General features: G+C 50.5%; 1 protein-coding gene across 8 annotated transcripts in view; it reads right to left on the bottom strand.

Moving 5' to 3' along the window:
* Positions 1 to 7,896: 7,896 nt before the first annotated feature.
* Positions 7,897 to 26,497, bottom strand: part of CEP250 (centrosomal protein 250) — a 60,606-nt gene continuing 42,005 nt past the window's right edge. For 3 of the 8 annotated variants that reach the window (XM_023220521.1, XM_023220518.2, XM_023220522.1), the window contains 12 exons: positions 25,558 to 25,691; positions 23,541 to 23,679; positions 22,201 to 22,543; positions 21,554 to 21,675; positions 20,108 to 20,228; positions 18,245 to 18,366; positions 15,208 to 17,823; positions 12,019 to 12,129; positions 11,677 to 11,835; positions 10,820 to 10,921; positions 9,794 to 9,853; positions 7,989 to 8,507 (listed from right to left, as the gene is read on the bottom strand). In XM_023220521.1, coding sequence (XP_023076289.1) covers positions 8,244 to 8,507; positions 9,794 to 9,853; positions 10,820 to 10,921; positions 11,677 to 11,835; positions 12,019 to 12,129; positions 15,208 to 17,823; positions 18,245 to 18,366; positions 20,108 to 20,228; positions 21,554 to 21,675; positions 22,201 to 22,543; positions 23,541 to 23,679; positions 25,558 to 25,691 — 4,293 coding nt within the window. In that variant the 3' untranslated portion in view covers positions 7,989 to 8,243. The other 5 variants (XM_031934713.1, XM_023220525.1, XM_023220523.1 and 2 more) reach the window with 5 other exon arrangements.

The following is a 26,497-nucleotide window of genomic DNA, read 5'->3' as shown; positions in this document are numbered from 1 at the left end:
GGTGATCCTTCCACATCAGCCTCCTGAATGGCTGGGACTATCAGTGCGTGCCACCACCCTCAGCTAAGTTTTAATTTTTTTTGTAGAGATGAGGTCTCACTATATTGCCCAGGCTGGTCTTGAATAAGTAAATAACTACTTATATTAACACCATCAGAAACTAAACACAGGTCAGGCGTGGTGGCTTATGCCTGTAATCCCAGTACTTTGGGACGCCGAGGGAGGCTGATCATTTGAGGTCAGGAGTTTTGAGACCAGCCTGGCCAAAATAGTGAAACTCCGTCTCTACTAAGAATACAAAAGTTTGCCAGGCATGGTGGTGGGTGCCTGTAATCATAGCTACTTGGGAGGCTGAGGTAGGATAATCACTTGAGTCTGGGAGGCAGAGGTTGCAGTGAGCTGACATTGCACCACTGTACTCCAGCCTGGGTGACCACCACACCCAGATAATTTTTATTTTTAGTAGAGATGGGAGTTCACCATGTTGGTCAGGCTGGTCTTGAACTCCTGACCTTGTGATCCACCCACCTCAGCCTCCCAAAGTGCTGGGATTATAGGCGTGAGCCACCGTGCTCGGCCCAAACTGGAAATATTATGAACTCAATTTTCAAACTTTTTATTGTGACAAAATATACATGAAATTTACCATTTAAAAGTTATCAATGGCAATAAAGTTCAGTGGCATTAAGTATGTTCACATTGTTGCGCAATCATAACCTCGATGAACTAACAATTTACAAAGTACATTTTCTCCCTCTGTCATCTGAACACCTATTACACCCCATTAGCAATGACCAACCCTGCAACCCAGATTTTGTTTTTTGTTTTTTGTATTTTTTTTTTGGAGACGGAGTCTCACTCTGACACCCAGGTTGGAGTGCAGTGGCGCGATCTCAGCTCACTGCAACCTCTGCCTCCTGGGTTCAAGCAGTTCTCCTGCCTCAGCCTCCTGAGTAGCTGGGACTATAGGCACACACCGCCACCCCCCGCTAATTTTTTGTGTTTCAGTAGAGACGGGGTTTCGCCGTGTTGCCCAGGCTGGTCTCAAACTCCTGAGCTCAGGCAATCTGCCTGCCTCAACCTCCCAAAGTGCTAGTATTACAGGCGTGAGCCACTGTGCTCAGTCTGATTTTTGTCTTCTAAATACTTTTTTTTCCACTAAAAGATTCTAGGCCTAGACAAGTACAAAGAAAACTTGGACATTAGATTTGCGGCAATTTCAGCATCAAAAATAGCAAATGTCATGATTGAACCATAGTGAATATATAAAAAACTTTGAGCTCATAATGATACTCAACCTTTTACTCTAAAAATTGGTAATTAAAGGTGTGTGTTGAGGGAGCATTTATCCTGCTTTTTTGGTAGAAACAGTTCAGGGTAACCAAATAGCCTCAGTAAATGAGTTTCCAGTTGCTGTATATTTAAAACAAATATCCACCGCATGCTACCCTCTTGGCTACTCAACCACCACACACAATCTGACAAAATGCAAATATTCCACATAAACCGAAAGCACATTTACCCGCATCCCTGATGCATTGTGGTGTACCAGGTGTCTAGGAATGAGGTAGCTCAGTCAGGATCCAAGAATCCCCAAAGGTGTAGGCAGCACAGCATCATGTCAGATACTGAACCCGTTATGGTACCACCTAGACAAGTTACTATTTTAGAGGAATAAAGTGAGCCAGTAGAAAAAATAGTTATAAAAAAAAAAAAAAAAAAAATGGCTGCCTCTGAAGAGGAGTTTGAGAACAATGAGGTAGGAAACTGCTGTCTTCTTTTTATTTAAGTTCCTTTTTTATTTTGAGACAGTCTTGCTCTGTTGCCGAGGCTGGAGTGAGTGCAGTGGCATGATCATGGCTCTCTGCAACCTCGACCTCCCTGCGCTCAGGTCAGCCTCCTGAGTAGCTGGGACTACAGGCACATCATCACACCAAGCTAATTTTTATATTTTTTGCCCAGGGTGGTCTTGAACTCCTGAGCCCAAGCAATCTGCTTGCCTAGGCCTCCCAAAGTGCTGGGATTACAGGCATAAGCCCCCAAGCTCGGCACTGTTTAATTTCTTTAATTTTTTTTTTTTTTTGAGACAGTGTCTCACTTCATCACTCAGGCTGGAGTGCAGTGGCATGATCTGGGCTCACTGAGCATTGACCTTACAGGTTCGAGCGATCCTCCTGCCTCAGCCCCCCAAGTAGCTGGGACTACAGGCACGCGCCATCATTCCTAGCTGAAATTTCTTAACCACGTACATGCACTTGTTTCATTTTAAGTAGATGACAAGAAAGTCTACCAAAGAAAAAAGTCTGGATGGATGGGAAATTTATTTTTAACCCTATTACAACGTTTTCCTATAGATTCTATCCTCAAGAGGAACCAAAAAGCTCTTGCTTTTCTCTCCCTGCCTCCAGCTTGACAACCCTATGCTGTGAATAGGCAGCTCCTCTCTCAGATATACACCATGCCAGCCTTGGCACAGGGTGGTACCCCTTTTCATTCTTATCTCCATCGCCCTTGATTGCCAAGCCTTCCCTTGGAAGCTGGACCCTGGGCTGAATGCCAAGATGAAGGACTCTATTTGGGCATCAACCCCTTCATCAACCCCAGGGAGGCCACAGGACACATTGAATGCCACCTCTCCTCTTAGCTTTCAGCCCAGCCTTTAGCAGGGCACCCTTGAGGACTGAATAGGTCCAGGGGGAGGCAGCAGCTAAGATGCTGGAAGGAGGTGTTCTGCAGACGGTTGAGGAAGGGACGGAGGCCAACAGGGCAGGGGGATGTAGAGTCTGTGACCATGGTTTCCCACTTTTCCCAATGCCTGGTATCTGAGTCAGTGTGCCCTTGCCATGTGCTCTCCCCTGTGGGACAAGAATACAGCCTTCAATGGGGGGTTTGAGCTTATGCTCACCTGTGGCTGACGTTTCTGCTGTCTGCTCAGAGGTCTAACCTGAATGAACTGGTAACACGGCCATTGCTCCTAGATGTACCCCTCAACTCCACACATCCTGTGCATCCAACTGACTTGACACTTTGAAAGGGCCCTCAAGTCCTCTCTTTGTCCAAGATGCTCTGTTTGACTCTCCCTGGCCTCACTGAGAGCAGCCAGTGGGTCTCCTCTGCACAACTGGGTCATTCTGCAAACTTTCATCTGTGTCCAGGTTCTGTGTACCTAGAGGTGAGCTCCTTCTTGGAGCTCCTTGTGGAGCTTTGTTTAAATGAGTATTTGCCAAATGACTGAATAGCTGGGGCAGGAGCAGCAGCCAGCCAATCTCATTCACCAGGTAATGGAGTTGGGCAGACAAAATTCAGAGATGACCCTTATACAGGGAAGAGAGTTATAGCCAAAGGCTCCAGCATGAATCATCAAACCACATGCAACAGCAGAAGCCGAGGCTATCAGTCAGCTAGAATGTGAGACTACTCCTGGCCAGCAATCTGACCTGCAGGGCTGGAATGTTCACAGATACAGGAGAGGCTTTGATAGGAAACCAGGACAGGAGGTTCAGGGGCAACATGTGGATCATTAATCTGGCACTGCGTAACAGCCTTCCCTGATTCCCTCACCTGAACAACTAGTAGTAATTAAGGAAGAATCACATTTGAATACGACTTCTCGTCCCCCTCCCTGGCTCTAAATAAATGGCCATGTGCTGGGAATAGGGGATACCCACTCTCTCAAATGACACATCACACAGCCTTGGCAGAGACTCATCTCGCCTCCTACCCCTGACCCATTCAATATTTTACCTCCAAGCCCGCCTAGCTGAGTCAAGGTTCAGGCCCCATAAGGGCATATATAGGGCTGGTAGCATTGGCAATCAAACGCTAAGAGGTCAGAGTGTTCACCCTGTGACCAGGCTACTGATATAATGAGTTGGGTGAGATCAACTGGCCAGGAGCACAGTCCAACGAAGTCTCACCTCTCATCCTCACCTCCAACAGGGTAGAGGGAGTAAAAGGGCCTCAGGACTCCATGTTTTTGCCTTTCCTCCTCCCTTGCCTGCTTCTTAAGTGTGGTGAGCAGAGTTGAACTTGCACCCCTCCTCAGCTGTGCCCAGTATCATGTGGAGGGGTCTCTTGGTTTGGAGCACACTGGCAGCTCTTGCTTCTTCCTCTTCCCTGCCCCTGGCCCCTGGCCCCGTTCCTCTGCTCTGCAGGGTAGTGGGGCAGAAGGCAGGAGGTGAGGTATTGCAGGCTGGACAGCTGAAGGTGTCATCTGCCCCAAGGCCAAACTAAAAAAACCAGGGATCTGTCCCATGGACTGAGATGAGGCCTGCAGGCAAAGCCTCAGGCCTGGAGGTCACCTCACTGCTTTTGTGGCTGGGGTTTCCTACCCCATAGGTACTTCTAGTTCTGCCACTGGCCCCAGAGCCACGGAGGTCCTGTGGCTGCTCAATTCAGTCCCGGATCTGCAAAGCCTGCCTTCACCAGAAGGGTTTCTGCCTGGCTTGATCCGCACTTTAGATGGGCCCTGAAGCCCTGATGCGACTGGAGACCACCCCATCTCCAGAGGCCGGTGGATGCTCAGTCCTGGGCTCTGGGCTGCATCCTCTCCTTGATCCCTTCCTCTGCTGGGCCTCTAGCTGCAATGGCTCCAGCCTTTCCTTGGTACTGGAACCAGGGGTGAGTGATAAGCAGTCTGTGTTCTTCTCCATAGGCACCAATGCTAGGACACCCAACCCAATTCCAGCTGGTCAAGAAGCTACTCCGACCAATCCCCACATCACAGCTAGACCCCGAGCTCCGACTGTGCCAGTCCTGGGCCATGCACATTTGGAACATAGGATAACCATCACTGAGCGCCACACTGTGCTCAGGTGGGGGCAGGAGGGCGAGGGTGGGAAGCAGCACCACTCTGTGAGCCCCAGTGCCTTCCTATCTCTGTAGAATGAAACAGGGACTATTCTGGGCTTTGAGAATAATGTGCACAGAACCCCCCTGCATTTAAAGCACCCCAAATACTCATGGCCTGCATGAGAACACCCACATGCTGTGGGTGTCTAAGCCTCCAGACCTAATGTGGATTGCAATGGTTTTATCTGGCAGTATGACCAGTGGGGGCCCCAGACCTGGCGCAGACAGCCTTTGACACTTTGGTGCCAATATTGATCTTGCCCTCCCTGTGCAGCCTGTAACTGTACACTCCCCACCCTCCTTATCCCAACATACACCACTAGCTTCTCCTTCTTTAATGGGTACATTCATGCCAGGCAGTTTTTCTGCCTTCAGGGTGCTGGCAGTCCCATGTGGGAAGCAGAGGAGCAAAGGTCATTGGGTTGGGAGGTGATGGTCACTGCTCTAACACATAAAGCACGCGGGATGCTTGAGAGAACAGGGACAGCACCCACCAGATCCCAGCACTCCCTGGGAATAAGAACATTGCCCAGTCTCTAATGACTCTTGTCCCCTTCTGCTTTCAGGCCTTTCCAGCCAGTACTAGCTTCTATCAAAGTAGACAAGAAGATTAGGAAGGGGGAAAGTTTTCTGCAAGAAGATAACCTCTGTGGCTGAGCTCTAACCTCTACTCCCTGCATGTTTTGGCGACCAATCACACCTTCCTCAAGTACATCCACAAGAACTGGCTGGACTACCAGGGACTCCTCCCATCTGCTGGATTCACCATTCTGGTTATGCCCTGCCACATGTGACAAGGTCAGGAAAGGAGGCTCTGGCCTCATGCCCTTAGGCAAAGTTGGGTCCCCCCTGGATAACACATATTCCTTCCTTCACTCTTCCCCACTTCAGGTCTCTTCGGGTCTGGAGCTGATGAAAACAGCAGTTGTCACCATTATTGGTGGAACACTCCACAGAGGCAATCCTGCTACTGGGCAAGGAAAGTGTATTTTAGAAAGCTGGAGTGGAAGATCGTCCACAAGCTCGAGTATGAGGGCAAGAGCACGGTCTACACTTGAACTGAAGGCCAACCCTGCTCTGAATATCTGGTGGGGGGAAGACCCTAGGCTGAGGTCTATAATGGAGCTGGGGCGCTCTTGAAGGTTGGATGGAAAAAGAGCAAATACAGATTAGTCTAGTCCTGAATAAAGACCCTGCTTGGCAGCCTCTAAGATGTCTTTCAGCTGCTGGAACCTCTCTGAGGCCCAGAAGGTATGTAGGGCCTGAGGCCCTGGCTCGTGACCTACAGAAAATGATGCTGATAAGAAACTCGAAGGTAAAACACAGGGACCCTCTGTCAGCCTGAGCCTGAGAACCAGGGCTGGAGGACGTAACAAGTGAACAACCAAGAGAAGTCTTGTTTGTCTCTGACAACCCCTAGCATAGAAATGGCCTAAAGGGGCCGGGTGCGGTGGCTCACGCCTGTAATCTCAACACTTTGGGAGGCCAAGGTGGGTGGATCACCTGAGGTCGGGAGTTCAAGACCAGCCTGACCAACATGGAGAAACCCTGTCTCTACTAAAAATACAAAATTAGCCGGGTGTGGTGGCACATCTGTAATCCCAGCTACTCGGGAGGCTGAGGCAGGAGGTGGAGGTTGCCACCAGTGAGCCAAGATTACATCAATGCACTCCAGCCTGGGCAACAAGAGCAAAACTGTCTCAAAAAAAAAAAAAAAAAAGAAAAGAAAAGAAAAGGAAGGAAGGAAGAAAGAAAAGAAAAGGAAAGGCGAGGCCAGGCCTAAAGGCTAGGTAAGGATTTTGAGTTAGAGGGAATCTGACTGGAAGGAGGGACCAGGACAGCATTTCTGGGGTCCCAGATCCGTTTCTGGGGTTTCAGAAGTTTTCACTAAGCATCTGTTGCTGAGCTGCACGTGTGGGTTTCTGGAACAAAACTCTAGCCCCTGTGAACAGGCCCACTTCTACTCTGTGTGGTGCAACGAGACATAATGGGGCTGAGCCCCAAATTAGGAGGTCTGGGTGAGTGGGTGCTATTCTTATCCCCCCAGATTCTTAGCTAGGTCTCAGTTCCATCCCCAGGTTTAGTGAAGAGGAATTCCAGATTATGGTGGGAGTGCCAGAGGAAGGTAATGGCCTGCTTCTTTAAAGAAAACTGTTCCGGTTGGGCATGGTGGCTCACACCTATAATCTCAGCATTTTGAGAGGTTGAGGTGGGAGGATCACTTGAGCCCAGGAGTTTCAGGCTGCAGTAACAAACTGATTGTGCCACTGCACTCCAGTTTGGAAGACAGGACAAAACCCTGTCTCTTGAAAAAATAAAACAATTTTGAGGCTTTGAGGAGGTTGCCAGCACTAGGTCTTAAGCCTGTGAGCTGGGTTCTGTCTAGCCTCTACTAGGACCAGCCCATGGTGAGAAGTTCTGCCATAGTCCATCCTTCTGATTGGTTTGACACATGGCTAGACTACAGGGGGCCAGATCAGTTCCAGCTGATATACCCAGGAAGGGACATCTCAAGGACATTCACCCAGAGTAGAAGAGGAATGAGGCCATGTGGAGGTTCTGAACTCAGAGACTCTGACTTTAGCTAAAGGTCAACAGAGTGTTTTTGAGGCCCCAGAACTTCTTTTAATCCTCCATAATCTACCCCATTAACCCACCCAAGCTCAGCCCCAACCCCCTGCCACAGTCAGACCAGTCTTCTCACTGTGTGCTTGGCAACACCTTCGACTCCACTCCATCCTTCAAGGGCCAGTTCCTGCCTCCCTTCCTCAGCCCCTGGAATTTCTACAGTTCTTCTAGTCGGTACACAGAATTGCCTCTGACTCATAAATGAGTGCTAGCCTGTTCTCATCAACTGGACTGCAGGCTCTCTGTGGACAGGGGCTTTGTCTTGTGTGTTTTCTGTAACCCTTCCCTATCACAGTGCATGGTGTACAATTAATGCATGCTACCTCGACAGGAATCTTTGGCAAGTTCTTCCCTGATAAACTCCCTTGATGTGGTGCTGCTGCCCAGCTGTACAAGTGGAGACAGCAGCAGAAAACTAATGCAAAGATCCCAGGGTTTATTGTTGAAGGGGAAGTTGAAGGAGGTGGTGAAGTGCTAGGAAAATAAATTCTAGATGAGAGGCAGTAGATGTCCCTCAGCCAGGGCAAGGTACTCCTCTGGGTGATTCCATTAGGGAGCAAGCAAATACAATTTGCCTCATTCCCAGGTGAGTTGGGGCCCTCCCAAGTGTTGCAGATTTACTTCCTCTTCCTGGGAACACCTGCTGACTTGGGGCTCCTGGGTGCCTAACAGAGCCAGGCTTTTTCTTTGGCAAGCCTGTAGGTGTGCAGAGGGGCCGTGACCCACGGTACAGTCTTCGGTCTGTGTGCTCCTGGCTGCGGCTGCTACCTGGAAGTGGCTTGGGTAGTGCTGGGACTGGGGTATAGCAGGACTGGCCCTGGGGATGTCAGACTTTGAGTCAGGGACTCATCCAGCCTGCGGGTCTCTGCCTCCAGGACAGTGGCCTCAGGGGCCTGGGCCACGGCGAGAAGTGAGTGTGAGAGGCTGTGGTGCAGGCCTGCTAGCTCACGGCTGGTCTGTACTGAGCGGGCGATGTAGTCCTGCTTCTGCTTCCGCTCCAAAGTCAGCTGAGCTTGCAGCAGGGCCACCTGATGGACAGGATAAAAAAGAGGGAGAGCAGTTGAGGGCCCTGAAGTCCCAGCTCTACCTGCTCTGTGTTCCTGTGACGCTCGTTGGCTGAGCATCTGAATCAACTCTACTACATACACGAATCTCAGAAACAGGCTTTAGAGAGTTTAGGGGAAGTGCCCTTAGGAATTCTAGAATCCAGTGATTCTCAATTCTGGCTGCACATGTGACTCAAATAGGGAGCTTGAAAACAACAAAGCTATTAATCAACTTCACTGAAAGATAATTTACATGTGAAAAATGCCCAGATTTAAAATGTACATTTTGATGAGGCTGATAACAATATATACTCATGTATAACCACTATCTGACCTTTTTTTTTTTGAGATGGAGTCTCCCTCTGTTGCCCAGGCTAGAGTGCAGTGATGCAATCTCGGCTTACTGTAACCTCCACCCTGCTAGATTCAAGTGATTCTCGTGTGTCAGCCTCCTGAGTAGCTAGGATTACAGGTGCACACTACCAGGCCCAGCTAATTTTTGTATTTTTAGTACAGACAGCATTTTGCCATGTTGGCCAGGCTGGTTTCAAACTCCTGACCTCAGGTGATCTGCCCGCCTTGGCCTCCGAAAGTGCTGGGATTTCAGGTGTGAGCTACCGCGCCTGCCTTTGACTTTTTAATAAAATAGAAAAACATTCTGAGTTTAATAGAATTCAGAGTAATAGCTTAGGTCTAGCTACAGAGTCAGGCCCTGGCAGTAGTGACTACTAATTTCTGAAATAGGCCCAGAAATAAAAAGGCAACACTTATGACTCCTGGGCCTTGAAAGGGAGAGTGGACTTTCAGGTGAGGCCTAAGAGGCAGGAAGGCACTTCAAGTCCCTTCTCCGCGAGTTGGGGCTCGAGCTAAGCTGTGTGGCCTGGAGCCTGTGTTGGTGCCTGGCTCCTCTGCCTGGGGCGCTGGCAACAGTCTTGGCTGCGAGGGCACCTCTGAGGGCAGGGAGGCCAGGATGGCTCTGCTTGCTCCCACCTGTCCTCCTAGAATCTTCTGCCTGTTCCTCAGCCCTCTTCCTTAGATACACAGATCCTTTCTAAGTATGGATCTGGAAGTCGGGGGCCAGAATCATGCTTTTTTCCCCACTCCTATCCTAGGCGTATGAGAGATGGGGTTGGGACTGGGACTATTCTTGCCTCCTGTGGAGACTGAAGTTCTCTGAAGGCAGGAACTTCCCCTCTCCCTGCTGGAGGAGCACAAAGGGCCTCCAAGTGCAAGGGAGGGAATATGGGCTTAGAAAATCCAGAACATACCTCTTTCTGCAGTGCAGCCACATACTTGGCATCGGAGTTCTTCTCTCCTCCTCTCCCATCCTAAGGAAGACAAATGGCACTCTTGTTGGAATAGGCCTTCCCACTCTGGGGTTTCTGCAAGTTTCCCTGCAGAACCTCATCACAAACTTATGGGCCTGGGCAAGGGCTATGGGCCAGAAGCATCTGAACTCAGACTGGACCTCTATGGGGCATCAGGCCCTGGGGCAAGGAGAGGCCCCACACCAGCAAAATGGGCAACACCATGGAGATCTGATGCAAAACATCCAAAAGGCCTGGATGGCATTTGCTTCTCTCTGAGGCATGTTTTAATTTAACAGAAGTACACCATGTATCTGCTTTGTGCTAGCCCTGGGCTGTGGGCTAAGGATGTAGAGAGGAAGACACAGTGACTGCCCTTGAGAACTTTCATTAAAGGACAGGGGATGGAGAGCTAGCGCTCAGTCACCATAAACAGTGCCTCCCTGCCAGGCTGCAAGCCTGTGTCTGTTGGCAGGGATACCTCACCTACACGAGTGCAGGTTTGGGGAGTCTTCCCCAAGCCTCTTACCCAAAAAAGGGACACTGGCTCCAGTAAAGACCATGGACCCTAAGCCTGTAAACTCAACACTGTAGAAAGGTCTAAGAGATCAAGCTGTGATCAAGCTCCTAGGCTCCTCAGGAGCTGGCAAGTACCACACAACCCCCATACACCAGGGATCCTGAGCAGAGCCCCATGAGCCCCACTCCTGGGCCAGCCTGTGGCACTGGTCTGGGAGTGCACAAATCTGAGTCCCTCAGAAGGCAGGGCCACTAGCCCTGATGCCACCCCAACCCCCACCCCAATGTTGGGCCTCCTTCCCAGGGCAGGGATGGACTGAGCTGTGCCGAGCAGGGCAGAACGCAGTCAGGAGGGGCCCTCTGGATTAGCTGAAGTGCTGTTGGCCTGGGATATGCAATGAGGAGGGCTGAGTTTCTGGTGGCTGGGGTTGGGCTCTCCAAGGCTGCAGTTGAGGAAAATGGGTAAACCTGCTGTGTGGGTGAAGAAGCCATGGCCTTGCTGATCTCCAGGGACCCTGCCTGGGCTGCACGCATGGCCTCCCTCTTCAGCTTTCTCCGTTCTCGCTCCACCTGCCAAGGTGCAAATAAGAAATCAGGGCTTGGCTTGACTCTGTGGCTGGAGCACAGCTGCCTTTCTCCAGAAGTGGCCAGTGCCTGTGCAGGTGTACGAGGGGACAGTAACCATGGGAAGAGAATTCCTGGCTGAGGAAGGCACAGCTAGGGCAGGCCTCAGTGCAAAGAAGTGCTCCTGAAGCAGAAGAGGCAGGGCCAGCCTCTCAGGCCTCTGGAGCAAAGACCAGCAAACTTCTCCCGCAGTAAGTACTGTAGGCTTTGTGGGGCATAGTAGGGAAGCAGCCATAGACAATGCATGGCTGTATTCCAATAAACTTAATTTTCAAGGCTGGGCATGGTGGCTCATGCCTATAATCCCAGCACTTTGGAAAGCTAAGGCAGGTGGATCACGAGGTCAGGAGTTCAAGACCAGCCTGGCCAACATGGTGAAGTCCTGTCTCTACTAAAAAGACAAAAATTTGCCAGGCATGGTGGTGTGTGCCCGTAATCCCAGCTACTCAGGAGGCTGAGGCAGGAGGATAGATTGAACCTGGGAGGTGGAGGCTGCAGTGAGTGGAGATCGCACCATTCCACTCTAGCTGTAGGAGATAGAGCAAGACTCCATCTTGGGAAAAAAAAGCAAACTTAATTTTCAGAAACAGGCAGCAGGCTGAATTTTGCCCAAACTCTTGGGCTGTAGTTTACTGAGTCTATGCTCTAGGGGCCACACAAGAAGTGGAGACGCATGCCCACTGGACCAGAAGAGGGGTCACCTGCTCTAGGGTGCTCCGCAGCTGGACATTGTGGCGCTGCAGCCTGCTCCTGTCAATCTCCAGCTGGGCCACCGCTTGCTGCAGGTGTTCAAGCCTTTGTCTCCATGACTGCTTCTCCTCCATTCCAGCAGAACTAGGCTCAGCCTCTACTCCTGAGACCTATGGGAAAGACCTGTGATTCTCACCTGGGCAGCCCCTAAGACAGGTAGGGAACAGACAGAGGACACACAGACCAATCTGGCAGGTCTAAGCTTCAGGAACCCAGTTCCCAAGGGAAGGGGACAAACCCCTGGACAGGAGCTCCCTGCCGGGCCATCTACTCCCCCAGAGCCCCCAGCTCACCTCTCCCAGATGCATGCCCTGCTCCCCTCTGGACCCCTGTTCTGCTGTGCTGGTCGCACCTGGGCTGTGTAGCCGCTCCTCCAGAGCCCGTCTGGTGAGCTCCAGTTCATCCTAGGGTACCGAGGTATGGAGCAAAATAATATCCAACCTCATATCCGGACCAACCTACCCTCCACAGAAACAGCAGTTCAATGTTCTCCTCAGGCTTCTGTCTCATTTTTCCTAGAAGCTCTGAGTCATTCTAGTACAGAACCTTCATTTTACAGATGGGTAAAACAAAGGAGCAGAGGGGCCTCTACTCACGGATATGCAGTGAGCTAGCAAGGAAGCTAGGACCAGAGTCCCCAGTTCACTTCACATTTCCTAAGGGCTGAGCAATGACTCAGGGCACTGATGTGCTGTGGGAAGAGCATGGATTCTGGAGTCACACAGTGCTGGGTGCCATGTCACCACTCAGTGGCTCTATGACTCTGGTCAAAGCACAAGCTCTCCCCAAACCCCAATTTCCTCATGTATAAAATGACTATGTGCACATGGATCAAGCCCTTGAGTTAAGTCCCTTTGGGTAAGTGGGGAAGCCTCATGCTAGATACTTTCTAGGCGCCCTGTGGTTCATAAATGATGACGGTCAAGAAGAGACGAACAAGAGAAAACAAGTGTATGCATGTGGATGTGGATTGCCTGGGAGAGAGGAAGAGCTTGGTGATAGAAAGTCTGGGCTCTAGAGGCAGATGACTCAGATCTCATTCCAGTCCTGCCATTTATGAGTTTGTTTTTTTTGAGACAGAGTCTCACTCTGTTGCCCAGGCTGGAGTACAGTGGCGTGATCTCAGCTCACTGCAACCTCCTCCTCCCAGGTTCAAGCGATTCTCCTGCCTCAGCCTCCTGAGCAGCTGGGATTACAGGCATGCATCACACACCCAGCTAATTTTTGTATTTTTAGTAGAGACAGGGTTTTGCCATGTTGCCCAGGCTGGTCTCAAACTCTTGTGCTCAAGTTATCCATCTGCCTCAGCCTCCCAGAGTGTTGGGATTACAGGTGTGAGCCACTGTGCCCGGCCATGACTTTGAACTAGTCCAAAGAAGACTTAACCTCTCTGAAATGCCATTCCTCAACTATAAAACGAGGATAGTAAGAGTTCCTGTTTTTCAGGGTAGTTGTGGAAGAAACTGAGACTAATAGTGCCTGGCATGTAAAACGCTTAAAAAATGGTCCCATGACAATGGAGGGCTGCATCTGACAGGCGTCCCTGTCTGTTTCGAGGGGGCAATGGATGAAGTGTCTCTGACCCGAGTTATGTTACTGAGTGAATACTGCTTACTTTTGCTGTGCCTGTAAGAATGGGCCTGAACATAGGAAAGGAGTTCCACTTAGTGCTTTCTTCCTAAGTAATTCATACATATCATCCCATGTCATACCACCAATGCCTATTTTACCAATGAGAAATCGAAGATCAGAGTGAAGGCATTCACCCAGGGTCACACAGCTGATAAGCCGCACTCTGTATTTCAAACCCTGGAACTGGACTCCAAAGTTCACAGATGGACCTCCTTCTCCTCATATTGCCCTTTACCAAGAGCAGAGCTTTGTGAGTTTCCAGAAAGAACTCTCTAGGGGACTGTGTGTCTGGGGTTCTCTGGGGCTCAGTCAAGGGACCAGGATGTAGAGTCTATTTCCCTGGAAAACTGGACTAGGTGTCTCTTGGCATAGGAGATGATGCCTCTCTCTGTCCGGCCAACCTGGCTTTCCTTTTTGCCTGTTCTCTGCAGGTCTTGTCCTCAGTACAGTGGGTACAAAGGTGACTAAGACACGGTGCTTGACCTTGAGGTTAAATACTACACCCTGAAGTCCTCTCTGAAGCCCACTTCCTCTCACTCAACATTCTACCTACATGAAACCCATTTGTTCTAACTGAAGCCAAAGTGTCTCTGGCTTCAACTCCATCCTTCAACTTCAGATCATTTTACTAACCTGCCCACAGGCTCCTCTCTCCATTTCCAAACTGACCTCATCATTCCACTCCTCTTTCTCACATCTGCTTCTCTTCATCTTGGTGAACAGGGATCTGAGTGTGATCTTTGACTTCTTTCTGCCCTCTCTTTATTCCTCCCACCTCTTAGCCAATCAAGTCCTACCTCTCAGACCCACCCCCATGTCTCCATTCATACTTTCCATCTTAGGGCACAAGCTCTCCTCTGGACTTCCCAGTACAGCCTCCCAGTGGGTCTCCCCAGCCCTGCTGTTGCTCCACACGGCAGCCTGAGCAATCTTTCTGAGCTGTATGTCTGATCACATCACTCCCCTGCCGCAAACACTTCATCTGCTTCCCACCACCCAGGTCCTCAGCATGACTTGCAAGCCCTGACAGGTGTGGCCCCTGCTGTCTTCCCAGTCTCTTACCAAATCCTCCCTGTCTCATGCAACCTGAACCGTCTACACAGATACATTTGTTCTCACCCTCTTTTCCTCTTCCCCCGAATGCTCCTCCCCAACCTGTGCTTGGCTAGTTCCTTACTGGTCCCTTCAGGTCTTCTTTTTTTTTTTTTTTTTGAGAAGGAATCTCGCTTCTTTGCCCAGGCTGGAGTGCAATGGCATGATCTCAGCTCACTGCAACCTCCACCTCATGAATTCAAGCAATTCTCCTGCCTCAGCCTCCCAAGTAGCTGGGATTACAGGCATGTGCCAGCATGCCTGGCTAATTTTTGTATTTTCAGTAGAGACGGGGTTTCACCACGTTAGCCAGACTGGTCTCGGACTCCTGACCTCAAGTGATCTGCCCATCTTGGCCTCCCAAAGTGCTGGGATTACAGGCGTGAGCCACCGTGCCTGGCCCAGGTCTAATCTTAAACACATTACCAGAAAGGCTTTCAGGACCCACTCCCAGGAAAGGGTGGGTATCCCTCCAGCATGCCTGGGGCATACTAAACCTCTGTGAGGCACCAACCACGCTGCATTATCACTGTTTACCCGCTAGACTGCGAACTCTGAGGGCGGAGACTCTGGGGTCTTATCCTCTTTGTATCTTCCCTGACTAGCACAGTAGCCTGAATCCTACCGACGTTGAGGTGCTCATGATCTCAGATTTCTCATGCCCCTGGGGTGCCACAGGGCCAGGGTGGTGGGCAGTCCCTGAGCTCAGGCAGACAGGGCTGTGTCCCCGGGCCCTTACTCCCCGTGGAGTGACTCACCTGCAGCCTTTGCTGTTCTGAGTCCCGCTCCAGGACAGAGGCTTGTAGGAACATGGCTACCTCCTGCAGACTGCTGACACTGGCCTTGGTCTGCGCTAGGGACAGTGCCAAGTCCTGGGCCTTCTCCCTCCACTCAATCTCCCTGGCTTCTGTCTGTCTCAGGGCTGCCTGTAGCCGCTCCAGCTCCCGCTGCAGCCTGGGCTCTAAAGAATCAAGTTTTGGAGATTGTTCCTCCACTGGGGAGGCTCTGTGGCTGTGGGGTGAGGTTTCCAGGTTGTTTCTTTGCTGGGTCTCCCTCAGCTCCAGGATCTCCTGTTCCTTTTGGGCTACAGTCAACTGTAGCTCCCTTAGACTCTGATGAAGGCCCCTTATCTCCTCCTCTTCTCTCTCCTGCCCTAGATTCTGCTTCTCTTGGATCATATTCTCTTGGACCCTCTGGGCCAGAGACTTCTCTAGCAGCTGCCCCTGTTCCTGCTGATATCTCAGCTCTTCATCCCTCTGGGCAAGTGCCTGCTGCAGCTGCTGCACATCCTCCTGGTATCGGAGATCCTGGTCCTGGATCTCACCTTCTCGCGTCCTCAGGGCCTCTTCCAGCTGCTGAGTGTGTGCCTGGCAGGCATCCAGGGCGGCTTGCAGGGTGGCAGTGCTGGCCTCCAGACTGCGGCTCAATTCTGCCTGCTCAAGGAGATGCTGCTCTTTCCTCTGCAGGGCAGCATGAGCCTTGCCAAGGGCCTCCTGCAGAGCCTCAACTTGGGCCCGGGCAGCCTCCTCCTGATGCCGGGAGGACTGACTTTCTGCCCGCAGAGCTTCCAGCTCCTGGTCGCGTTCCTTTAGCACCGCCTGGACCTGTAGCCAGCTATCCTGCAAGGCCCTGGTCTCCACCTCGTGCTCCTGTGCCTGCTCAGCACACTGCTGCTGGAGGGCCAACAGAGCTTTCTCCTGCTCCCGAGACTCAGCCCTGAGGTCTCCCAGCACCTCCTCCAGGGCCTGGACCCGCCGTCCCTCCACTGCCAGCTCTTCCTCGAGCCTTCGTGCCTGTTCCTTGTGGTCCTGAAGCTCTCCCTGACGCTCCTTCAGTGTCATATGGGCTTGCTCCAGAGCTCCCTGGAGGGCGTTTGCCTTTTCCTTCACACTCTCCTCCTGTCCCTGGGCCTGCTGCTGTTCTTGCTGCAGAGCCTCCAGTTCCTGGTCCCTCTGGGCTAGGGCTCTCTGGGCCTCATCCAGTTGATTCTGAAGTGACTGCTCCTTCAGCTCCCCTTGTTCCCTGGCTTCCTGCAATTGCTGCTGCAAGAGCACTATCTCCTGCTCTCGCTGGGACAGGAGGAGGCTGGTCTCACCTACCTTCCTGTGCAGGCCCTGGAGCTGCTGCTCCAGCTGGTCCTTGAGCTCCTGGAGTTCATGGATATGCTCCTGCTGACATTCCACCTCCTTCTCCTTATCACGCAGGATCAGCTTCATGTGCTCTAGGCTCCCGCGTTGTGCTTTACTCGGGCCCTTCCCTTCCTCTGCCCGTTCCTGCATCAGCTGCCTCTGAGTGGCCAGCTCCCGGCCTCGCTCTCTCAAGGACAGCTTGATCTGTTCCAGGTCCTCCTCCAGGATCTTGGTCTGCCGGGTCCTTTGATCCTCGAGAACCTGAATCCTCTCCTTCTGCAGCATCAGCTCCTGGTCTCTTCTCTCGAGATCCTGAGTCAGATGCTCTTTCTGCCTCTGCAGCTCCTCGATCTGTTCTCGCTGAGACTTCACCTCCTGGTCCCTCTCCTGCAGCTCTCTTGCCAGAAGGGTGCTATGGCTCTCCAGGTCATGGATCTGGCTGCTTTGTGCCTGCAGCTCTTGGCTCCTTTCTTCTAGGTCCAGCGTAAGGTGGGTCAAAGCCACTCTCTGGGTTTCCCTCTGGCCCTCCAGCTCCTTGATCAGTTTTTGCTGGCACTCCATCTTGTGATGGTTTTCCTCCAGTTCCAGGGCCAGGCATTCCAGAGTAACCAACTGCTTTTTCAGATCTTGAACTTGTCCTCTCTGGGACTCAATCATTTGGTCTTTCTTCTCAAGTTCTAGAAGCTGATGCTCCAAGACACTCCTCTGAGTCTCCCGATCCTTCTCGAGCTCTCTGATCTGCTCTCTCTGCACAGTTAGCTTCTGCTCTCGCTCCTGGACGGCCATAGGCAGATGCTCTAAAACAGACCTACACTTCTCTAGCTCCTGAATCTGTTCTTGCTGCAGATCTACCTCTTGGTTCCTCTTCTTCAGGTCCAGAGACAGCAATTCCAAAGCAGCCTTCTGCATTTCCCGTTGCTTCTCCAGTTCCTGGATTTGTCCCTGCAGAGTCTCCACCTCCCCTTCTCTTTCAGCTAGGGTCTGGGTCAGGAGGGCCAAATTCTCTTGCAGAGCCTTTCCTTGGGCTACCTTCAGCTCGCCCTGCTCTTGCAGAGCCTGGGCTCTCTCACGCTCACTCTCCACCTCCTCATTTTTCAGCTTCAGTGCTGAGCGAGCCGTTCTCAGGTCTTCTTCCAGGACGCCAGCAGCACTTGCCTGAGCCCTGGCTTCTGCGACAGCTGCTTGCAGGTGTTCCACCTGGGCTGTCAGGTTCTCCTTGGCTGCCTGAAGTAACTCTTGCTCACCCTGGAAGACAAGATGAAAATCACTTTAAACTACACTTCCCTGCTACTGTCACCCCAACACTGGCCCTTTTCTTTCTTATTTTGTGGCACTAGCAGTGACAAGGACTTGGGCAAAAAGGTGGTAGTATATTCCACTTAATCTAATACTGTAAAAGAGCATCCCTACCACCTCCCAGGACTCTGCTATGCCCAGGGCAGACTCTGGTCCTTCAGGACAAGGGGCAAAAATACCAACCTCAAATTCAGAAAAAGCAATTGAAGGAGGATTAACTGGAACCTTAATAATGGCCCCCAGGGACATGGAGACAGCCAGAGGAACTGATAGACTTGCTGAAGGAAGTGGGACACATGACCACAGGCCAAGGTGGGCCCAAGGGACTACTCCTGAGGCAAACCCCTCCCTGAAACCAGTAACACTTTACCTGGGCTTCCATTCGCTGTAGCTCTGCTCTCCGCAGGCGACTCTGTAAGGATGCCATAGTTTCATGTAGTTCCATCAGCTCAGATTCTAGGGAGTTCTGCTTTCCTTCCCACTTGGATTTCTCTTTGAGAAGAGGAGAGGAGAGGTAGTGGAGTAAGACCCATGTTTGGGGTGGGGGAAAAGAGGGATATAGATGCAGATGGAGGATGGGGAACAGATTCAAAGGGGAGGAAGGCCAAGAAGAGAATTCTATCCAGTGTCCTAGAGACATCAACCATCCGCCAGCTGCTTCTATTTGCCTGGCAGTACTCCCTGCTGCTGCCAGCCCCAGCACTGCCTGGTAATCATCCCAATACGTCCTCATCCTCATCACAGAGAGCCTTGGCCCTCAATTCCAGACAGGGTTGAGCCAGATAACACTGGAGGTCCCTTCTAGCTCCCAATCCTATAATTGTGCAGAAGCTCCTAGAGACCTGGGTGGCTCTGCTGGCTGCCCACCATTTCTGCAGCAGGTGTTGGAATCCCACTATTTTTGTGGCTCTCAGGGAACCCTCAAACGGTCTCAAAAAAGGCCAAGACCCAAGTTGTCCTCTTTTTTTCTTTTTTTTGAGATAGAGTCTTGCTCTGTTGCCTAGGCTGGAGTGCAGTGGCACAATCTCAGCTCACTGCAACCTCCACCTCCTGGGTTCAAGCGATTCTTCTGCCTCAGCCTCCCACCACCACGCCCGGCTAACTCTTCTCTTTTACAGTAGAAACTTGAGCTTCAAGACCCTTCCTCTACTGTCCTTTGTAAGGAGTCATGACACTTTCCAGTCCTTGGCTGGCACATGGATATGTCCTCCCTGGATCCCCCCTCCTTGCTTTCTCCCAAATAAGCTCATAATCCCTCAGTGACCAAAGGTGAACTTGGAGGACATAGTTGAAGACGATAAAAATAAGTAACATGGATGACAAAAGATGCAGAGTTTTATAATGTTCTTATAGTCCTGGCCCTGAGTCTCTAATTTTTTTTTTATTTTTAAATCTACAGAGACAGGGCCAAGCATGGTGGCTCACGCCTGTAACCCCAGCACTTTGGGAGGCCAAGGTGGGCGGATCATGAGGTCAGGAGTTCAAGACCAGCCTGACCAATATGATGAAACCTTGTCTCTACTAAAAATACATAAATTAGCCGGGCATGGTGGCAGATGTCTGTAATCCCAGCTATTTGGGAGGCTGAGGCAGAAGAATTGCTTGAACCTGGGAGGCGGAGGTTGCAGTGAGCCAAGATCGCACCACTGCACTCCAGCCTGGGTGACAGAGCGAGACTCCATCTCAAAAAAAAAATCTAGAGACAGAAAATGGGAGCCCAGCCATTTCCTTCTTTCAGTTCACCAAATCTGTTCCTCCTAATCTCTTCTTCCAGGATGGGCCTCAAAGGCCAAGCAAAGTAGAAAAAATAGTTCAAGGGGGTCAGCACCCCTTTGAAAGTGCCTCTAGATATCATCTCACAGTTCTGGGTAAATAATGGAGTGCAGCTGGGCACGGTGGCTCACGCCTGTAATCCCAGCACCTTGGGAGGTCGAGGCAGGCGGATCACTTGAGGCCAGGAGTTCAAGACCAGCCTGGTCAACATGGTGAAACCCTGTCTTTACTAAAAATACAAAAAAAATTAGCCAGGCTTGGTGGTGCGTGCCTGTAATCCTAGCTACTTGGAAGGCAGAGGTAGAAGTGACACTGCACTCTAGCCTGGGTGACAGAGTGAGATGCCATCTCAAAAATAAAATAAACAGAGTAGCTGCTAGGCCCGTGTCTGCCACTTCTGGGCTCCCCACCTATCCCTTCTCCTCCCTCTAAATCTCCCTGCCTGTCTTGAGCTTCTCACCTTCCTGATTCTGGGAGAGCTGTCTCTGCAGATCCTGCAACTCTGTGTGGACCTGGCTCTTCTCAGCCTCAGCATCAGTTAGACGCTCTTCCAGTTTCTGGACCTGAGCCCTCAGAACATCCTGGGAAAGGAAGGGCATGGCTAAACATGAGTTCCTCATCTTCCACAAAGCAATGCAGGGCTCAAGCTCTCTCCTCATTCTCAGCCTCTGTGGTGGGCTGCCATTGTGGACCTACTCCCAGATTGCTGGGTTACTTCCTCTGAACACATGTGCATTTAGCTCCCTGAAGTGATGACAGGCTCTGCTCCACTTGGATGGAGTGAGAATCCCCTTCTGACCTGTCTATCTCTTTTGAAACAGAGCTCCTGCTCAAAGTTAGCCCAGGGGTCACCCCTTCCCTCTCAACACTCCTACTTCAAAGCTTAGCCCAAAGGTCATCTCTTCTTTCCTTCTGACCCTTCCCAAATCAGGATGAATTGCCCCTTCCTCCTAGTTCCAACAGTGCAACACTTGCATCTGTTACTGATCCAATTAATTCTCTCAGTTCTACTTTCCAGTAGAATGCAGTTTGGTTCCTCCACCATGTCACAAGCCTTCTTTAGGCAGAGATCAGGTCCTTCTCCCTTCTGTATCCCCAGCTCAGAGTGGCTGACATATAGATGGTGCACTCAATTTGTATTGATTGATAGGTTCACTGTGAGGTGGAATTTATGAGATCTTTCAGACCTAGGCCTTGAACGCACCTATAAATGCCAACCTCAAATCTCAGTGGTCATTGATTTCTAGGGTTTCTCTTGGAAGTCTAGGTACCAAGAATATATTCACGGCTGAGTGGAAAACGATGCAAAACAATACCACACATCACACATCTGCCCAGGGTTTTTTTTTTTTTTTTTTGAGATGGAGTTTCACTTTTGTTACCCAGCCTGGAGTGATCTTGGCTTACTGCAACCTCCACCTCCCGGGTTCAAGTGATTCTCCTCCTCAGCCTCCAAAGTAGCTGGGATTACAGGCGCCCATCACCACCCCTGGCTAGTTTTTGTATTTTTAGTAGAGATGGGGTTTCAGCATGTTGGCCAGGCTGATTTCGAACTCCTGACCTCAGGTGATCCGCATGCCTCAGCCTCCCAAAGCACTGGGATTACAGGTATGAGCCACCGTGCCTGGCCTACCCAGGGTTTTTTGGTTTACAGGGCTCATTCAAGATCCTCACTCATCTAATCCTCAAAACCCTGAGCAGGCACTATCTGCCCTACTCTGCAAGGGAAAACAAGGCCCAGGAACTCCAAATGCTTCATTTGTAGTTGCCAGGTGGTAAGTGATAGAGGTGAAACTCATCCCAACTTGATCTCAGGAATAAAACAGGTCAAACTGCTTCATACATCTTTGCCTCATGCTTTTCAAGGGATGTCAAGAGTTCAGGAAAGGGGAGCAGAGAAACATACCCGGGTCTGTTGAGTCTTCCACAGGTCTTGATGAAGCTTGTGGAGGGCAGATGCTACTGCCTCAGCGGAGACAGCAGTCAGCAGGGTCCCTCTCTTAAAGAGGCTCCTAGCTCCATTCTGGTCTGAAAAAAAGAGGAAAACCTCCTCACCTAGCTGCCACTATGAAAAGAAACAGCCAGACCTCCCCAAACACAGCCCTGGCCTTCCCACTGGTCCCTCCTCTCCGCAAAGAACCCCTTCTCAGCAGTTCGCTCATCACATATTTTCTCCATAAGTATGGGCCAGGCATTATGGTGGGTGCTAGATAACACCAGCTATCGCTTATTACACACTTAATAAGTGCCAGGAACCGTGTAAGCAATTCACATCTGCAACCTCATAACTCCTTGATGAAATTATAAGGTAATTACTTTTAACATCCTTATTTTGTAGTTGAGGAAAATCAAGCTCAGAGAGGATAGGTGACTTGCCCAAGGACACATGGCTAGCAAACAGTAGAGCTGGGGCTTAAACTCAGAATTAATTCCCAAGTGTGTAATCTTAACCCCGAAGCAATATGGCCTAACAAATAGCATTCCTCTCCCTTTCCCCTGGGAGCCAGGCCTGGCTTTGGCCCAAAGGACCTAGTTCTGGAGTGGCTGTCTCACCTGGCTCAAGGCCCCAGAGGGAAGGAGCAGAGTCTCCCCCACCACTCAGCTCAGGCCTGCTCTCACAAACAGACCCCAGGGCCTGCTGCAGGACAGAGTAGAGGCTGGCCAGCTGGGCCTGGGCCTGGTTCCCGGGCTGCTGCTCTGTGGCCAGTGCTTCTAGCTGGCTCTCAGTGCTGCGCAGTCGCAGCTGTAGTTGGGCTGCCTTGGCTTCCTGGGCCCACAAGGAAGCTCGCAGCTGCTGCTCCGTGATACGAGACGCCCCCAGCTCCTCCAGCAGCTGTGTTTCTCGGGCCAGAAAGTCAGCCTCCTTTTCCTTCACCTCTTGCCTTAGTAATTCCATCTGCCAAGGAGGAATTGTACATACTATAAGCAGGAAGTGGATATCCTCTCCTCAGGCCTTCCCAGGCCAGATCCCACTCAATCCTTTTACAAACTCTGATCAGGGCTGGAAGGATTTCAGCTCAGCTCTCAGGTAGGCAGAGGGGCTCTGAAATGAGTGTTACCCTAGATCTAACACCTGGCTGCCTGCCGACTACTGAACACCTGGGCCCAAGCTGCTATGCTAATGGGTTTCAGCCCTGGCTCCCTGGCTTGCTGGCTCCCTGCTATGATCAGAACTCTGCCATGAAACCCCGACGCTGCGCCTAGTAAGACCAGTCACAATAATATAGCTACCATGTACTGAATGCTTATTGTGTTCCTGACACTTTATATACTCCTATAATGGTTATAGGAATTAGGAACAAGAATTATCACCCTTGTTTTATCGATGAAGAAGCTGACGTTCACACAATTAGAAAGTGGCACAGCTTACATTCAAACTCAAGACTATTGAACAGCCAAACCTGTGTGCCCTTAACCCCTGCAATCCACCATTTGGCTCTTCCTTCCCTCCTAGATCCATCCTTCCTCTGTATACAACATCTGCGGTTCTGATGTGGGCAGACTGAGTCCCTGGAAGTCTTGCTGCTGCCTGCCTGATCTGGAGTATTTCTGGTTGCTCATTCTCCCTGCTACATCTTGCCAACCAGACCCAGCACAGTTGGAAGTGGCTGTGCTGGAACCAGGCCTGTGTGGGCTCCACCCTTGTGTGCACTTTGCTCTGGGCTGTCAGGTTTCCCACAGGAGCCATGCCCATCTCTGGGTCAGGTTCCCAAGCCCCCGCCTTCTCTAGTCCTGGCTTCCCCCTCCTGTAGGGGTGCTAAGGCACCAGCCTATCCTGTAATCAGGAAAAATAGATGGGTCCTCTCCATGAGAGGACTCAGAGCAATCAATCCACCGCTTCAGGATCAGGCTTCTGCCAGGGATGCAGGGCTCATAACCAGAGTGGGAAGTACCTGGACACTGAGCTCCTTCTGTTCTCCCTGGGCCTCCTGCATGTCCTGGCGCAGGGCACTCAGCTCTTGTTGTCGAATAGAGTCAGCTTCTTGTAAAACAAGGAGTCTCTGTTCCTTTTCCATCAGTGACAGAGTCAGACTAAAAAGAGAGGGGTCGGAGTGCTGGGCCATTCTCTTAGGGAATGAAAAATTACCTTCTCATCGGAATATTCTAAAGATAGCATTAATAATCAAAATAGAAATAGTAATGATAATGATTATGATGTAACAATAAGAGCTATCATTTACTGAGCACTTACTATAATAAGTGCTCCTAGGTACTTCCTGCAGATGATGCCCCATTTCAACTTCACAGGTTTTTGTTGTTGTTGTTGTTTTTGAGACAGAGTCTTGCTCTGTTACCCAGGCTGGGGTGCAGTGGCACGATCTCAGCTCACTGCAGCCTCTGCCTCCTGGGTTCAAGTGATTCTCGTGCCTCAGCCTCCAGAGTAGCTGGGATTGCAGGCATGTGCCACTACACCCAGCTATCAACCTTACAGTTATTCTTCTCTGGCAAATTTCACATATACCTTATATTAGTACCTCACATTCAACATGTCCAAATCTTCCCCGTCCCTCTCCTCTCCTCCCCTGCTCACCCAATCATCTCCTACTATGTTCTCTAGCTCAGTGAATGGCACTTCCATCCACACAGTGTCCCAACATAGAACCTTGACCACTCCAGGGTTCTCCCTTCAACCTACCTATATGCAATCTATGATTATATATAATTGCTTCTAACTCCCTTAACATCCTTTAAACCTCTTCTCTCCTCCTCTTCCCCACTACCCTACCTTGGTTTAGCTTTAGGATCATCAGGACGACTGTACCAGCCTAACTTGTCTTCCTGCCTCTAGTTTCATCACCAAAATGATTTGTCCCTTCTCAAACTCCGTGTTTTTGTTTTGTTTTGTTTTGAGATGGAGTCTCGCTCTGTCACTGAGGCGGGAGTGCAGTGGTGTGATCTCAGCTCACTGCAACCTCCGCCTCCTGGTTCAAGCAATTCTCCTGCCTCAGCCTTCCAAGTAGCTGGTATTACAGGCACCCACCACCACGCCCAGCTAATTTTTTTGGTATTTTTAGCAGACATGTTGACCAGGCTGGTCTTGAATTCCTGACCTCAAGAGATCTGCCCACCTTAGCCTCCCAAAGTGCTGGGATTACAGTCGTGGGACACCGCATCCAGCCCATCCCCTTCTCAAATTCCCGCAGCACTAAGAGTACAAGCTGCTCTTTACTCTGAATGGTCTTCTGTCACTCCTGATGTCTCATGTCATTATAATCCCTTCAAATACATCATAAGTTGGATTATATCAATTTCCCTGCTTAAAATTCTCCAGAGGTTTCCTATGAAACTCAAACTACGAACTCCTTGCTGTGACCTACCAAATCCTGAATGCTGTGGACCTGCCCAGCACGTGCCACTCTCCTCATTCACCAAGCTCCAATCACAATCCAGTCCGGCTCTGACCACTCTTTTAGTTCCACCAAACACTGTAAACTTTTATCTGCCTTATGGCCTTTGCACATGATTCTCCTGTTACAGAATAGAACTCTCCCCTACCCTCTTACATGGGTAGCTCCACTTCATGCTGAGTGCTCAGTTTAAATCCAACTTCCTGAGAAAGGCCTTCCCTAACAACAGTTCTAAAGTAGGTCTCTTCTCTCTCACCCTGTTTCCTCCATGTGTCATAATCTGTAATAATTTGAGTTATTATTTGATTAATGTCTTTCCCACAAAGCTATAAATTCTTTCAGGGCAGGGTATCACTGTATCCCCAGGCACAGTGCCTGGTGCATAATGGGTGTTCTTGAAATATTTACTAAATAAATGAAGTTCAAGCTTTTAAGACAGGAACCATGTCCTCTCCACATGGCTACATGAAAGGCAAGGTGGCCTGAGCAAACAACTCTCAATATCACAGTGACCATGGCAGCCAAATAGACAAAAGCCACGTCCATGGCCTATCTAGCCTACCTGGCCTTCTCTCTCTCCAGTTCTTTCTGAATTCGGTTATACTCCTGGGTCTCTCTCAGCTTCTCCTGAACCTCTTGCTCCACCAGCCTCTGGGAGTCATCCTGGGCCACCAGCTGAGACTTCAAGTCCTCCACCTGGAAAGTTAAGGGCATGAAGACCAAGATGGCAGGGCAGGGGGCCGGTGGGAAGATGCTCCTCACCTAGGGCTTCAGGGTCCTTCGAGGTTTACCATAGTCAGCGGCCATTTCCAATGCTCTGGCAGTTCCACCAATCCCTACACATTGTTCCTAACCACCCCCTTCCTCAATACAATTCGGCTTGGTCATCTGCCTCCCAGCCTCACATATGCTGCATAGAGGCAGGCACAAATAAAAATCTTTGCTGGGCCAGGTGCAGTGAATCACACTTGTAATCTCAACACTTTGGGAGGCCAAGGCAGGCAGATTGCTTGAGACCAGGAGTTTGAGGTCAGCCTGGGCAACATAGTGAGGCCCTGTCTCTATAAAAATTTAAAAATTAGCCAGGTGTGATGGCACACATCTATAGTCCCAGCTACTCAGGGGGCTGAGGTGGGAGAATTGCTTGAGCTTGGGAAGTCAACACTGCAGTGAGCTGTGATCTGCACTTCAGCCTGGGTGACATAGTGAGACCCTGTCTCCCCCACCAAAAATAAGGAAAAAAAGGCTGACTATAACTACTCCCAAAGTCAAAACATGAATTGTGATTGCTTTTTTAAAAATGAAAAGTCAGAACATCATTTGATATAGGATTATGAGAAGCAACCTAGTATGTAAAGATACTAGATTTATGGCAAGGACGGAAAGAACAATTGAAACTGAGACAGCCGGGGAAAATACAAGCTCTGCGACCATTACAGAGAAAGAGGTCACTCTCCCAGGGCTCTGAGAGGCACACGCTCAACTCTGAGCACCCTCTAATT

The sequence above is a fragment of the Piliocolobus tephrosceles genome, chromosome 20, assembly GCF_002776525.5.
Source record: "Piliocolobus tephrosceles isolate RC106 chromosome 20, ASM277652v3, whole genome shotgun sequence".
NCBI lineage: Eukaryota > Metazoa > Chordata > Mammalia > Primates > Cercopithecidae > Piliocolobus > Piliocolobus tephrosceles.
The sequence above is the reverse complement of the archived record's forward strand: the minus strand, read 5'-3'. Positions and strand labels throughout refer to the sequence as shown.